The sequence below is a fragment of the Panthera leo genome, chromosome E1, assembly GCF_018350215.1.
Source record: "Panthera leo isolate Ple1 chromosome E1, P.leo_Ple1_pat1.1, whole genome shotgun sequence".
Taxonomy (NCBI): Eukaryota; Metazoa; Chordata; class Mammalia; order Carnivora; family Felidae; genus Panthera; species Panthera leo.
Genome location: NC_056692.1, coordinates 26,870,207 through 26,884,321, shown reverse-complemented (window position 1 = coordinate 26,884,321; position 14,115 = coordinate 26,870,207). Strand labels below are relative to the sequence as shown.

The 14,115-nt window shown below is 35.5% G+C and overlaps 1 protein-coding gene across 2 annotated transcripts in view; it reads left to right on the top strand.

Annotated features, from left to right (window-relative positions):
* The window catches only part of VMP1 (vacuole membrane protein 1), a 127,161-nt gene that overhangs the window by 100,656 nt on the left and 12,390 nt on the right, over positions 1–14,115 (top strand). For both annotated transcript variants that reach the window (XM_042915710.1, XM_042915711.1), the window contains exons 9-10: positions 1,638–1,754; positions 6,927–6,988. In XM_042915710.1, coding sequence (XP_042771644.1) covers positions 1,638–1,754; positions 6,927–6,988 — 179 coding nt within the window. The remainder of the gene's footprint in view (positions 1–1,637; positions 1,755–6,926; positions 6,989–14,115) is intronic.

Below are 14,115 nucleotides of genomic sequence, written 5' to 3'. Positions count from 1 at the left end.
CTCCCTCTGTCTCAAAGTAAACTTAAAAAAAGAATAAATAAGGGCGCCTGGGTGGCTTGGTCGGTTAAGCGTCTGACTTCAGCTCAGGTCATGATCTCACGGTCCGTGAGTTCGAGCCCCGCGTCGGGCTCTGTGCTGACAGCTCAGAGCCTGGAGCCTGTTTCAGATTCTGTGTCTCCCTCTCTCTCTGCTCCTCCCCTGTTCATGCTCTGTCTCTCTCTGTCTCAAAAATAAATAAACGTTAAAAAAATTAAAAAAAAAAAAAAAAAGAATAAATAACATGCACATGCAACAATAAACTCATTAATTATGCTCAGACTGTATCCGGCATACACTGAGGTGTTTAACATGTTTAACAAATTCTAATTTTTAATCTATTCTGATTTACATATCTTATATTTCTATTTCAACTTGAGATAGAGCCTGATAATAAAGGAAAACAATTAAAATTATAATCCATGGAGTTATGAGGGTCACGTGAGAAAATATAAGAAATGATAGATGTAAAGCTGTGAAAATGATATTATTATATGATTGTAAGACATGAAATTGCATTAGACATTTGAATTTGGATGAGAAAAACAAAAGTTATTAAATCCAAGTGTTATGAACAAAAGAATATTTGAATTCTAATTTAGTCATGACATTGTTTTTAAAAAGAACATATGTGACAAATATCTTTTAAACAACTAGTCTTTTCTTTGAAAGTTCAGAAATGAAATTATATAAATTAATTGACTTGTGAATGGTTCTGCCAACTGCCACAAGGACAGAGTGCTTCTATGGGAGAAAAATGGATGAAGTGCTCAAAAACAGCTTGTGGTTTCCTTGCATTTTTACATGAAATTGTCTTTCAGCATTCTTGAAATGTGGGAATGTTTGGAAAAGGTATTTGTTGTGAATCACTTCTTTGTCTCGGACTGAGTATTCAAAACATCTGAATCTATGCGCTCGTATTTCCACACTTGATTTTCTGCCTAAAATATATTACACAGCCTCACAGCCTTGTACTGTCATACAAATTATGAGATTTGTCTGTGCAAAATACAAATTACAAGGTTTTTTTTTTTATGTTGAGGAATAAAAGCGCATCTGCCTATAAATATATTTGTGAATTTCATAAGGATATTTGCTATATAGATATGAATGATTTCTAGATGATATTCTTATTTCAGGCTGAAGATTTTACAACCCCAGTATTACTGAAATAATCTCAGGACTTTTTCTTCGTTTATACCTCACCTTAGACACAGCTACCAAACGGTTAAGTATCTGCTGAATGGGATTAAATTCCTGTGGGTCCATTGGTTTTACCAATTCTAATGTGATAGAAAAAAGTATATTTATGGGGCATTAGCCATAAGTAATGTAAGCAAAAGGACAGTTGGGTTTGCTTTAACAGCAGCCTGAGATGAATATGAGACCGAATTTACAGAAACGTTAGAACACTTGCCTAACCTTCTGAACAGTCTAGTATTGATCAGGGAATCTACACCTCTCTTTGTAATGTAAGCAAGGCTTAAGCATAATTCCACATACCTGTAGGTGGTAAAATTAAAACTGTTCCTTGGATCATATATGAAAGTCCCATTTTAATGTGTGTGTGTGTTTTGTTTGTTTGTTTGTTTTTTAAATAGATTCCAAATCCTCTATTTGACCTGGCTGGAATAACATGTGGACATTTTCTTGTACCTTTTTGGACTTTCTTTGGTGCAACTCTGATTGGAAAAGCAATAATTAAAATGCATATCCAGGTAATTATACCCTCTGATTTACTGTCTGATGATGGTGAGCCCTTTGAAATGCATTGAAACTTAATCCCTTTGCTCATTCCAGCGTGAATTGTTAATATTTTGGTTCTGCTTCTTTGGGTTGGTGTTTTCCTTAGGTATTTAACCGTGGAAAGTCATCTGGGGATTAGTGAATTTGGGGCAGGTTTTCCCTGTCCCTGTTGGAAAATTGTGCCCCTTTATAGACTTTTTCCTTGTTTTCTTTCTTTCCTTCTTTCTTCCTCCCTCCCTTCCTGTCTGTCTTTATTTCACTTCTTGCCTTGTGAAACTTTTCATCTAAGACTTTTAGCAAACAAAAATAGTGCTCTTATATAGGAAAATGCACATCATCATTTTCACATACATAACCAAAAATGTCATATTTTTACTGACTATTAGCTGAGAGAATATTGCCTTACACTAATTCCACTTTTCTTTCATACCCCCAAATAATACTTCCTCTCAGGGCACCAATGTCCTTTACAGAAAACCAGCCAGATGTCAGTGTGGCAAAGAATGGGGAAGAAAGGAGTCTCTGAAGAGGCAAAGAGCTGTGGGTTGTGGTTAGAGAAGTGAGAATCAGCTATTGTTCGTAGCCAGTCTTAACAAAAGCTTCAGGACAGAGAGGTGTGTGTGTGTGTGTGTGTGTGTGTGTGTGTGTGTGTGTGTGTATGAATAGAAGAGAGAAAATGAGGGGAAATGAATATATGCTTCTCAAACCTTGACATGAATTGTTGCCTTTTAAAAGGGCAAATCTCACTAGAATAAAATAAAATTAACCTGAATAGAATGTCTTAATCAGTGAGGTTTACGTCAAAGAGGCATTCACCAAAGGAAAGGCAAGAGCAGTGAGTAATATCTTTGCCCTGGTATAATTCCTTCAAAATTAAAAGCATATCTTTTAATTTTCTCCAATTTCTTCTTAACACCTCTCTACCTTCAGTTCTTAGAAGAGCAGAATGAGACAGGAAAACTTCAGCTACTTCTGTCTGCCCAGTTTCTAATATTAGATTTTGGCATTTGGGATGAGTTTATTGAGCCTGTCCTCTACTCTCCTGCCATGAAAATCACTCAAAATTCCAAGGACATTCCTCCTTCAAGGAATATATTTTCTCCCACTTACATTAAGTATATTGTTCAATGAAATGATTTTTTAATATGGGAATGCTAGTTACTTTGGTAAATATTACAATATCCTGTTAGATTTTTACAAATAATAAAATACCATGGTGAGTAGTAAATTATTTTGTAGTGTATCAGAAGATAAATTTTTCTTTGATCTTTTTAGTTATTTCTAGGGGAAGAAGGAAGCTATCATTTTGCTTTTTGAAAAGTATTAATTGTCCCTTGAAAGTATTAATGCCTGGGGCACCTGGGTGGCTCAGTCGATTAGGCCTCTGACTTCGGCTCAGGTCATGATCTCATGGTTTGTGAGTTCGAGCCCCACGTCGGGCTCTGTACTGACAACTCAGAGCCTGGAGCCTGCTTTGGATTCTGTATCTCCCTCTCTCTCTGCCCCCCGCTGCTTGTGCTGTCTCTCTCTCTGTCTGTCAGAATAATAAACATTAAAAAAAATTTTAAAGAGAAAAGAAAGTATTAATGCCTAAGAAACAATAACATTATTTTAATTCCCTTTATGATAGCAACCTCTCTGGGAATCCATAAACTTTATGCGTCCAGCTTTGCATAGTAACTTTCTATAAATTTATAGTAAAATTTATTATGCCAAGAGTATTCTATAGTGATAGGGCATGCAACTTATCAGACTTCAAAACAGAATATGCAAATTAGTATATTTTTTAAACATTCTTAGATTTTATCAAGTTATGATAATGCTTAATTTTTTTTATATAGGCCTTCACACTTTATTTTTTTAATTATTGTTTTTTTTTTTAGTACTTCACACTTTAAAGCACTTAGTGTATGTGAGCTGATTTTATTATTATAATCATTGGATAGAGAAATTACTACTCCAATTTTGTAATTGTCACACTTAGAAGATTAATAAGTAGTAGTTGCCTAAGAATGTAAGTAACAGCTAGGATTTGAACCCAAGTCTTTTGGCTTCAAGTTCAGTGTTCTTTGCATTCTTCGGCATTGCCTTCTAAACTATAAATTACTTACATGATTAAGGAAATTGAATTGTGTAATGCCTGCTATTTATCAAGACCTGTGCCAGGCAGTTTGCACTGGTTATCTCAGAACAATCCTGTGAGGTAGTTATTATCCAAATTTCATAGGTAGGAGAACAGTGTTAGAGAAGATAAAATCCATGCCTAGGCTCTGGAATTCAAACCAAACTGTATAAATTTGAAGGTATTCCCTGTATGTGTGTAGAGGGAAAAAAAGTTCTATGTTTCTGAAAGCAGAGAATCTGAGTTTCTTCACTAAACAGACTATGGGATGTGTTTGCTGTGTTCCGTTGTATCACGGAGACACATACTTTCTAAAGGCATGTTACTTGGTGTACATCCAGATGTAGCTCAGTACAACAAACATTTCTCATTCTTGGGTAGACAATAGTAGTGCATAATATAAGCATTTTAGCTATTTCTGAAGTAACCAGGAGGAAACCCCACACACAGATTTTTCTGTAATCTAATAACAAATCCATCTTTTCTTCTGATTCTTCTTTTTCCTCAGCCTAAAGCAAAGAGCCAAAAATATTGTTATTTTTATTGATACCTTGCTATTTGTTAAACTTCCCTTAAAAATTTCAAATTACCCCACCTAATAATATTAGATTGGGATTTCCAAAGTCAATATACTTACACTCAATATTTCATATACCCTGTAATTTACTTACCATGTATGTTGTTTGTTGCCTCTTCACCTTTCTGACATGGACACATACATGGAAATGGAAGCTCCATGAAGGTAGAGAATTTTGTCTTTGGCCCACTGAGGTATTCTAGTGCCTGAAATATCATCTGACGTGTTGTAGACACTCAATAAATTTTTAATAAATGAATTTAAGACTCTTTTTTTCCATTGAAGGACGCTTCTTTTATAGATAGTTTCTTTGTTTGTCCTGGCACCATTAGTTCCCTACACCCTCTTTTTTTTTTTCTTTCCTACTCAACCCTTTCCCTTGACTATTCTGCACACATGGTTGAGTGGGCTGTCTGGTGGTCTGTGCCGTGTGTTTGTTTATTTGGTAGAATCCTCATTCAGACCTCCAGCCCAAATGACTCTGAGATGAGACATATGTTCTTAAATATCTGACACATTTATGTCTTGCCCAGCACTGTGAATTTTCAAGCTGTTACATATAAAAAGAAAGTCTTGTTTTGTTTTCAAGCAGTAAAATTATGCAATTATCTGGGCATTGGCTTATTTTCAATGTTAGGAAATGATGGTAAGGGAAAACTCATGGTGGTGAAATCACTGAGAGGCAAAAGCCATTGTTAGTGAAAGATTTATAGTTCCACCTAACTGGCTTTTAGTATGGAAACTAGAAGGACCCTTGTATATAATGCTTTTCTCCTAAAATGATCTGTATAATTGTCTTGTTAGTTTTGTAATCTTCATATACCATTTGTGTAACATTGTTTATGAAATCACCATCCATTTTGTAACTATTTTTGACATCTATATGTGCTTGCTTTTTCCATAAGATAAGTAGTAAGTATCTTTTTAAAATTAATAGATATGGGAGTGCCTGGGTGGCTCAGTCAGTTAAGCGTGCGACTTCAGCTCAGGTCATGATCTTACAGTCAAGCCCCACGTTGGACTCTGCACTGACAGCTTGGAGCCTGGAGCCTGTTTTGGATTCTCTGTCTCCCTCTTTCTCTCTCAAAAATAAATAAATAAACATTTTAAAAAATTAACAGGTACATAAACACCAAAAAAGACTATGAACTTTTTTTTTCTTTTTTAGTCCTACTTCCTTACACATACCCAGCTGTGCAGCTGTCAATGTCTCTGCTAACAGTAGACATTCCTTAAGAAAATATCATTGCTTTATTAGTCTTCTACCTGAAATGATATGCTTTAGTGTAATTTAGCCACTTTCCTGAGATTCATAATGGGTGGATAAAAAGGAGTCTACTGTTACTTATTTTATTTTTCTTCCCTCCCCTGTGGTTGCATAGTCTGAAGTTATTATTTGACAAACAATAACAAAGATTTAAGCAGTCGAGGGACAACTTTGAATTACTCATGTTTAATCAGAGAATTATTATCAATCCTTTAGAGCTAAACTTTAATACCACATTCTTGAATCTCTAATTGTACTTATGTACCTCTCCTTTCTCTGAACTTCTGTAACACATTTTTACTACTAATGTATGTCATCTATAGTTTGTATATATGTATATATATGTATATATATATATATACACACATAATTTATCATTTTTCTACTATAATACAGAAAAATATTTTAATTTCTTCAGGGCATTGAAGAAGGAAGTGTCCTTGCCATCTTTGTGTTCCCTGAAAATCCATAATAATGCCTTATGTTATATATTATTTTGAACATTTATTTGAGTTGGGGACATTTGCTACCTGTTAGTCCTAAAGGCATCTTTACTTGTAAGGTAGGATGTCAACATCTTTAATTAATGGAGAGTACTAAAAAACACCAAATTGAAATGACCCAAATCTGATAAAGATTCTGAATAACTGTTGATACTTTTGCTTGTATAGTAAGGCTAAAAGTCCAAAATCATTCAGGATCTGAAAATGGAACTTTAATAATAACTTCTATAAATTTTCTATGAAGGGCATACAGGCTTTTCAAGATCCTATGGATTAGATTTAGACCAGATGCATGTCATCAGGCTGATCAGCTTTAATTTCAGTAGTGGGGTCTGTATGGGAACCCATGACTTCAGTTTGTCTATGTATCCATTCTAGGATACATAGAACATGCGGAATGTCCACCCAGCCTTGGGTTTCATGACTCATATTTTTCCCTCAGACATGGTTGTGTATGCTGGTTAGAATACAGCTGTGCTAAAGGAAAAACATCTTTAAAATACAAAGTAGGTAGCATTTGTCAGTAAAGTGGTGTTTGGTATATTTTGTTTTTTTAAAGAATTTTAAAAATTGCAATTGGGGCAATACCTCATCTTTTTAAACTCTTATCAGAATTATGAATTTATAGTGGGGTTTTTTTTGGGTAACATATTTTAACTGGCATTTTCTTTACAGAAAATCTTCGTTATAATAACATTCAGCAAACACATAGTGGAGCAGATGGTGGCTTTCATCGGGTAAGTAATTCTTTGTGGACTAATATTAATATCACTGAACAGAAGAAAATTTATAAAAGATTTTATTGAAACATAATTTTTCTAATGCATATTTTTTTTATCTTTTGAGAAGGAAAAATCTTTTGCCCTGTTATTAAATTGAAGACTTTCTTGCTCTACAGCTGAGAAAGATGAAGTTCAGATAACCCTTATTTAATTTTAAATTTTTAATTTAATTTTAATTTTAAAGTCATATAATTCTTGATTTAAAAGAAGCTTTGGGAAAAAATAATAAAGTTTAAAAATAAGAATAAAAGAAGCTTTGGAGTTTGAGACCGTTGCTCCTCCAAAGAAATAAGAAATTCTCTTTATATAAAAGACATGTGTGTATTATTACAGTTTAATGGTGCTTTAGTACAGTGCTATGATTTTTAGCCAAAATTGGATGCCAGATACACAGTTGCATTTAATTTAAATATAAATCTTACATAAAATATTAATATTTCATTAAAGAAGGCATGATAAGATGATTTAATATTACAAAATAGGTCAGTTATGAACCTGTTACTTCACTAGAGAAAAATCCGGCCATTTAAAAAAAAAAAAAGCCTAGCCTATCCAAAGCTTTTATTTTTGTGTTTATAGAAGTAAGTTTTAATTTATGCTTTAAATGATAATGTCACAAATTTATGGAGTTGACTTTGAATAAAAATAAAGACAGACTCATTTTATCTGGTTAATCAGATTATTAACTGGAATAGGAATATTGTCGGATAGCAAATTGAACTTTTTGTATATATTTTTTTAATTCAGTGTTTACAGGTATGAGGTTTTCATTTAATACTTTAACTGCCCAAGGTCTCCTGGCTGGCTCAGTCCATGGAGCATGTGACTCTTGATCTCAGGGTTGTGAGTTTGAGCCCCATGTTGGGTATAGAGATTACTTAAAAATAAAATCTTTAAAAAAAAAAAGTTTAACTGCCCAGTGGTAGAAAGTACACTTGATGTAGTTTTTTGGCTTTTTTTGTGTTTTTTTCCCTTTATGTAGTTTTAACATGAATCTTTATCTTAAAAGCCATTTGTAAAACAAAACACTTAAGACAATTTTTGCTATTTAAAAAATTGCCATTTGGAGGTAAGTTTATGAGTATTCGTTTTACTATTCTTTAAACCATACCTTGTATATTATATTTATTCTCTTCTATAGATATTTTGTAATAAAATAGTTTTTAATATTTTCTATTATGGTTTTAATATAATAATTGAGGAAAAACGTATTCTTGAGAATATACTCAGTAGGGCCAGTTATTGGTTTTATTACTTCCTAAGCTTCTGATCACAAATGTGGATTATAGTTTATACATTAAAATTTAATTACTCCAGTTTTTTGTTGCCTGGATCCTTACAGATGAATTGGTTTACAAGTCACCCTACATAACATTCAAAAAGAAAGAAGAAATATTCTTGTCCCTTATTTTTTAAATACAAAGAAGGCATTTCATCTGTTCTTAGAGTTTATTGTTCCACCTCAAGAATTATGAAGGACACACAGCTGACTACTACAAAAACCCACACATTATAGGAATGACTGTGCATGTAGCACTCTACGTCCTTCCTTTCTTCTGTTCCCATGCTGAACATTTATAGAAGGAAGTTTTTCAACAACTTACCCACCACTACCACCTTCTGTTTCCCCAGTCTTTGGAGTTTCTAAAAAGATTAGTGGGGTGCTTGGGTGGCGCAGTCAGTTAAGCATCTGACTCTTGATCTCGGTTCAGGTCCTGATCTCACAGGTTCATGAGTTTGAGCCCCATGTCGGGCTGTGCACTGATGGCACAGAACCTACTTGGAATTCTGTCTCCTTCTTTCTGTCCCTTCCCCATTGTGCGCTCGCTCTCTCTCTCTCTCTCTCTCCCTCAAAATAAATAAATAAACGTTGAAAATTAAAAAGAAAAGTAAATAAGTAAATAAAAAGATTAGTTAACTACCTGTCTTCCCTACTCACATCAAATTATGTTCCCTTCCAATCTGTTCTCTATACTGCAGTTAGTAACCTTTTAAAAATATTAATCTGAACACATTACCACCACCGCCCTTACCCCCAGCTCCTTATCTTTTTTAAAACTTTTACTTGTTTTTTCCTTCATTCTTAAAATAAACCTAAAATTCCTGAACGTGATCAGGAACATGATCATGAACCTTGTATGATGTATCCTCTATAATTTTCTCTTGTTGAGTCTCCCATGAATGGTCTTTACTTGCTTTTGCTTTTCCCTTTGCCTAGTTCAGGGCTTCTTAACTTTTGCACTGTTGACATTTTAGGCCAGGTAATTCTTTGTTGTGGGCGACTGTCCTGTGCACTGTAAGGTATTTGACTGCATCCTGTCCTCTACTCACTAGATGCTAATAGTCTCTCCCAGTCATGATGTTAAAAATGTCAGGGCACCTGGGTGGCTCAGTTGGTTAAGCCGCTGACTTCAGCTCAGGTCATGATCCCACAGTTTGTGAGTTTGAGCCCCTCATCGGTCTCTGTGTTGACAGCTCAGAGCCTGGAGCCTGCTTCAGATTCTTTGTCTCCCTCTCTCTCTGGTCATCCCTCTCTCTCTCTCTCTTTCTCTCTCTCAAAAATAAATAAACATTGAAAATAATTTTTAAAAAATGTCTGCAGACATTACCAAATGTCCCAATGCATGTATACCTCCACAACCACCACCAACCCCATGGAGAACCAGTGGCCTAGACAGTGTCCTTTAAATTTCAACTATTACATTAACAAAATGCCTTCCCTGACTAAATCAGATATCCTCTTTTCTAGAGACGCCTGTTCTACATGCACTGACAGTTGTGTTTTTCCATTTATGTTTGAGGGTATATGATTATTGTCTTTCTACCACTAACATGTATGCTTCTTACTGGCAGAGGGCATGCCTTCGTTCACTATTGTGTCTACAGCACCTGGCATCTTGATTGACACATAGCAGGTGCTTGATAACTATCTAGTGGATAAATGAACACATGGTATCCAAATAAAGATCTGGCCAATAAAAATTCGCATATCATTTCATAGCCCAGAGTGTTTCCCCAGCCTTTGGAGTTTCTAAAAAGTTGTATTACTTATACACAGTAAATAGAAATAAGAGTCTTTATAATAATAGGCCAACAAATCAAAATTGGAATTCTTATGGTTTTCAAAATCAGTACTTTCTTCCCTTTACTAGCTCATCTAGCACAGCCCTTCACAGAAAATCCAGTGATTCTTGGGGTGCCTGGGTGACTCAGTCAGTTAGGTGTCCAACTTCAGCCCAGGTTATGGTCTCCTGGTTTATGAGTTTGAGCCCCTCATCAGTCTCTGCCGTCAGCACAGAGCCCACTTTGGATCCTCTGTTCCCTCTCTCTTTGCCCCTTCCCACTCGCTCTCTCTCAAAAATAAATAAACTTTTTTTTTTTTTTAATTCAGTGATTCTTAAAGATGGTTTTGCATATGGGGTGCCTCGGTGGCTCAGTCAGTTAAGCATCAAACTCTTGATTTCAGCTCAGGTCATGATTTCACAGTTTGTGAGACCAAGCCCTGCACTGGGTTCTATGCTGGTAGCACAGAGCCTGCTTGGGATTTTCTCTCTCTCTGCCCCTCTCCCCATCATGTGTGTGCATGTGTGCACACGTGCACATGTTCTCTTTTTCTCTCTCAAAATAAATAAACTTTTTTTTAAAAAGGTGGTTTTGCATAAAGGTATTCTAAGATATTCAAGACCTGCTGGAATCCAGTTTTAATTGAATTAAATGGGTGGTATCATACTTTTAAAATTGTTTTCAGGACATGGATACTGGAACATCCTGGTATCCTCTTTTCCCCAGTGCTGTCTACAGGGATTACCTCATTAACTTCTTTTCTAGATAATGTATTAAACGGCATAAATAACCAGACTTGGCAGATAATAATTCTGTGTTACCAGCTGCCAATAGATGTTTGGTTTTGTTTTTTTGTTTTTTTTTTTTTTTTTCATATTTTTCAGGAATAACATTATCTTTCTAAATTTTTTTTTTTACAGTTTATTTATTTTTGAGAGACAAAGAGAGAGAGAGAGTGCATGAATGGGGTAGGGACAGAGAGAGAATCCCAAGCAGGCTCTGCACTGTCAGCACAGAGCCCAATATGGGGCTCGAACTCAAAAACCATGAGATCGTGACCTGAGCCGAAACCGAGAGTAGGACGCTCAACTGACTGAGCCACCAGGTGCCCCAAGAATAACATCTTTTAATCAAATCCTCCAATTAAGCTTGACATGATCTGTTTTCCTACAGTTTGAAGTAGGAAGTGCTTTTAAATACAAGTATGTAAATGATAATAAACAGACTCACCAAACCTAGACTGAAAATGAAGTTAAACAAGGATAATGAATTTTGGTAGGTGTAAATTTATTATTACATATATAATAGTTTGGTAGTTTGTTTTAGAAAAGGAAAGAACAGTTAAATTGACTCCCTTAGACCCCTTGTTGAGTTGATCTGAAAATACTACCTCTAACGACATTATCCTTTGATTGTTAGGTATCCCTCTTTACACTGTTAAACTGTAAATGGTTTAGCAAATCATCAAACCAAACTAGTAAAGTTTGGAATACGGGCTTTTGAAGGATATTTAAAACCAAGTACCCATAATTAAGGGAGTGGTGAGTTGCTGTGGTAGAGGGAAAAATCAAAAGACAAGACAAAAAAAAGCCAGCAACAATTCAAATTTAAAATGATGAGATACTGAGACAAGAAGGAATGAAAAATGAACCCCAAGAGTAAAGGAGAGCTAGGGAGTGGAACATGAAAAGAGTGTACTGCCTTTGAACAAAATAAATTGAGATTTGAATATGAAGTCTGCCCCAGACTAGTTATTTAACTGGTAGCATTTCTTCTCCAGTTCAGGAGGCCACTGACAACCTTTCCAACTTCCAATCAAATGTGAAATACCCAGTTTAGTAGAAACATACTTCTGTCCGTGGTTTAACATTCCAAGGCATGTGAATTTTTAAAATGCTTTCCATCTCAGGGAGCCCAAGTGGCTCGGTCGGTTAAACATCTGACTCCATCTCAGCTCAGGTCATGATCTGGATCATGAGTTCAAGCCCTCAACAAGCTCTCTGCTGTCAGGGGAGAGTCAGCTTCAGATCCTCTGTCTTCCTCTCTCTCTGCTCCTCACTTTCTTGCTCTCTCTCTCTCTCTCTCTCAAAAATAAATAAACAATTTTTAAAAAGTCACCAGTGGGGCGCCTGGGTGGCTCAGTCAGTTAAGCATCTGACTTAGGCTTAGGTCATGATCTGGTTAATGAGTTTGAGACCCACATCAGGCAGTCTGCTGTCAGCACAGAGCCCGGTTTGGATCCTCTGTCCCCCTCTCTCTAGCCCTCCCCTGCTTGCTCTCTCTCTCTCTCTCTCTCAAAAATAAACATTAAATAATAATAATAATAAATTTAAAAAATCACCAGCAATAAATAAATAAATAGTGCCTTTCATCTAGATTTTTTTGTTGCCTGTGTCTTCAGTCTCTGTTTTTTCCAGTTTCTGTTGACTGGATAGAAAGGTAGAATGCTAAGTGACTATTTTGTTTACTCCCAGGAAGGATTGAGGGAAGGCCTAATTCTTGGCCTTTAACCGGGATGAAGTTTTTCATCAAAGATTGTACAAATAATTCTTGAAGATATTATTTAAGTTTATTTATTTAAGTAATCTCTACACCCAGCGTGTGGCTCGACACAGGAAATGAGGTCAGAGTTGTTACAAATAACTCATTTATATAATTTGTGCTTTAGTTTTTTGTTTTGTTTTTGTTTTCATAAAAAGAGTATCATACTAAGGGCGCCTATATGGCTCAGTTGAGCGTCTGACTTTGGCTCAGGTCATGGTTTTGTGGTTCATGAGTTCAAGCCCTGCATTAGGCTCTGCGCTGATGGTGCAGAGCCTGCTTGGGATTCTCTCTCTCCCTCTTTCTGTGCCTCCCCCACTTGTGCTCTCTCTCAAAATAAAGGGGGGTATCATACTATATGTAATTGTTTCAGATTTCTTTTATGTTGCTAATGTTATTCTGTGTTGCTGAATATAATTCATTTTGGTTGCTATATGTTATTCCATTGGGTAATTATTTATCCACTTACCGTTGATGAACATTTGAAATGTTTCCGTGTTTTTTATTTTTTCGAACAATGATTTATGAGCATTTCTTAGTGCAGGAAAGGTGAGCACATAGTAAAGAGCCTGAGAGTATGGTGAAAGGGAAAACACAGAAGAGGGAAAAGGTAAATAAGAGAGAAATTGGACATAAGCAAGATAACCCTCAGTTTTGATAACTTAGTCTTGAGAAGATAACTTAATTTTGTCTAGGTCCATATTTGGGCAAATTCTTACCACAAGTATGCCTGTGGCCTACCAGGCTAAACTGCTCACTAATGCCACCCCAACCCCTCACTTCACTCCACCTCCAGCATTGAGTTATTATTGACCATTACATCTCTGGCAGTGTGGTTTAGTATTAATTTTACACAGATTTGAATGCTATACTGATTACTGAAGGAAATATTCCTTTCCAAAGGGCTGGTACTCTTAATGTAACTAGGGAGTGGCCCAGCTAAATATGATACCGTAAGTATACCCTTGTTTTTTAGTACAGTATGTCATTGTATGACAGTCGTAAGGTCCCAGAGAGAAGGTAAGCCCTACCTTCAAAATTTACTGTAATTTTAACAGTAAATAGTACCCTTCCTTCAACTAGAAATAATAATTAGTAGATTTATTTCTTAAACAGTTCCGGGAAGTAATCGCTAATGTCATTAAGTTTAGGGAAAGGTATCTCTATTATATTTTCTTAAATCAAAGGGTTAGTCTAGTTATATATGGAAATCTTAACATATGTAATGAATCAGTTTTATATTCTGAGAGATGTTAGAATACAGATAATTGCCTTGAGAGAAAGCTTTTTGGTTTATGATATGTTTGGCAGGAGGACAGAGAAAGGTTCTGAAAAAAAAAAGAGTAGGCATGTAATAGAAGAGTTTTTCACTGTTTGGTATCTTAGTGTGAAATAAGTCAAGGGATGGAACCAAAGAAAGAGGGAACTTCAGAGCTTCAAAGGCATTACATTTGTTTCAGTCTTTTTTTTTTTTAATA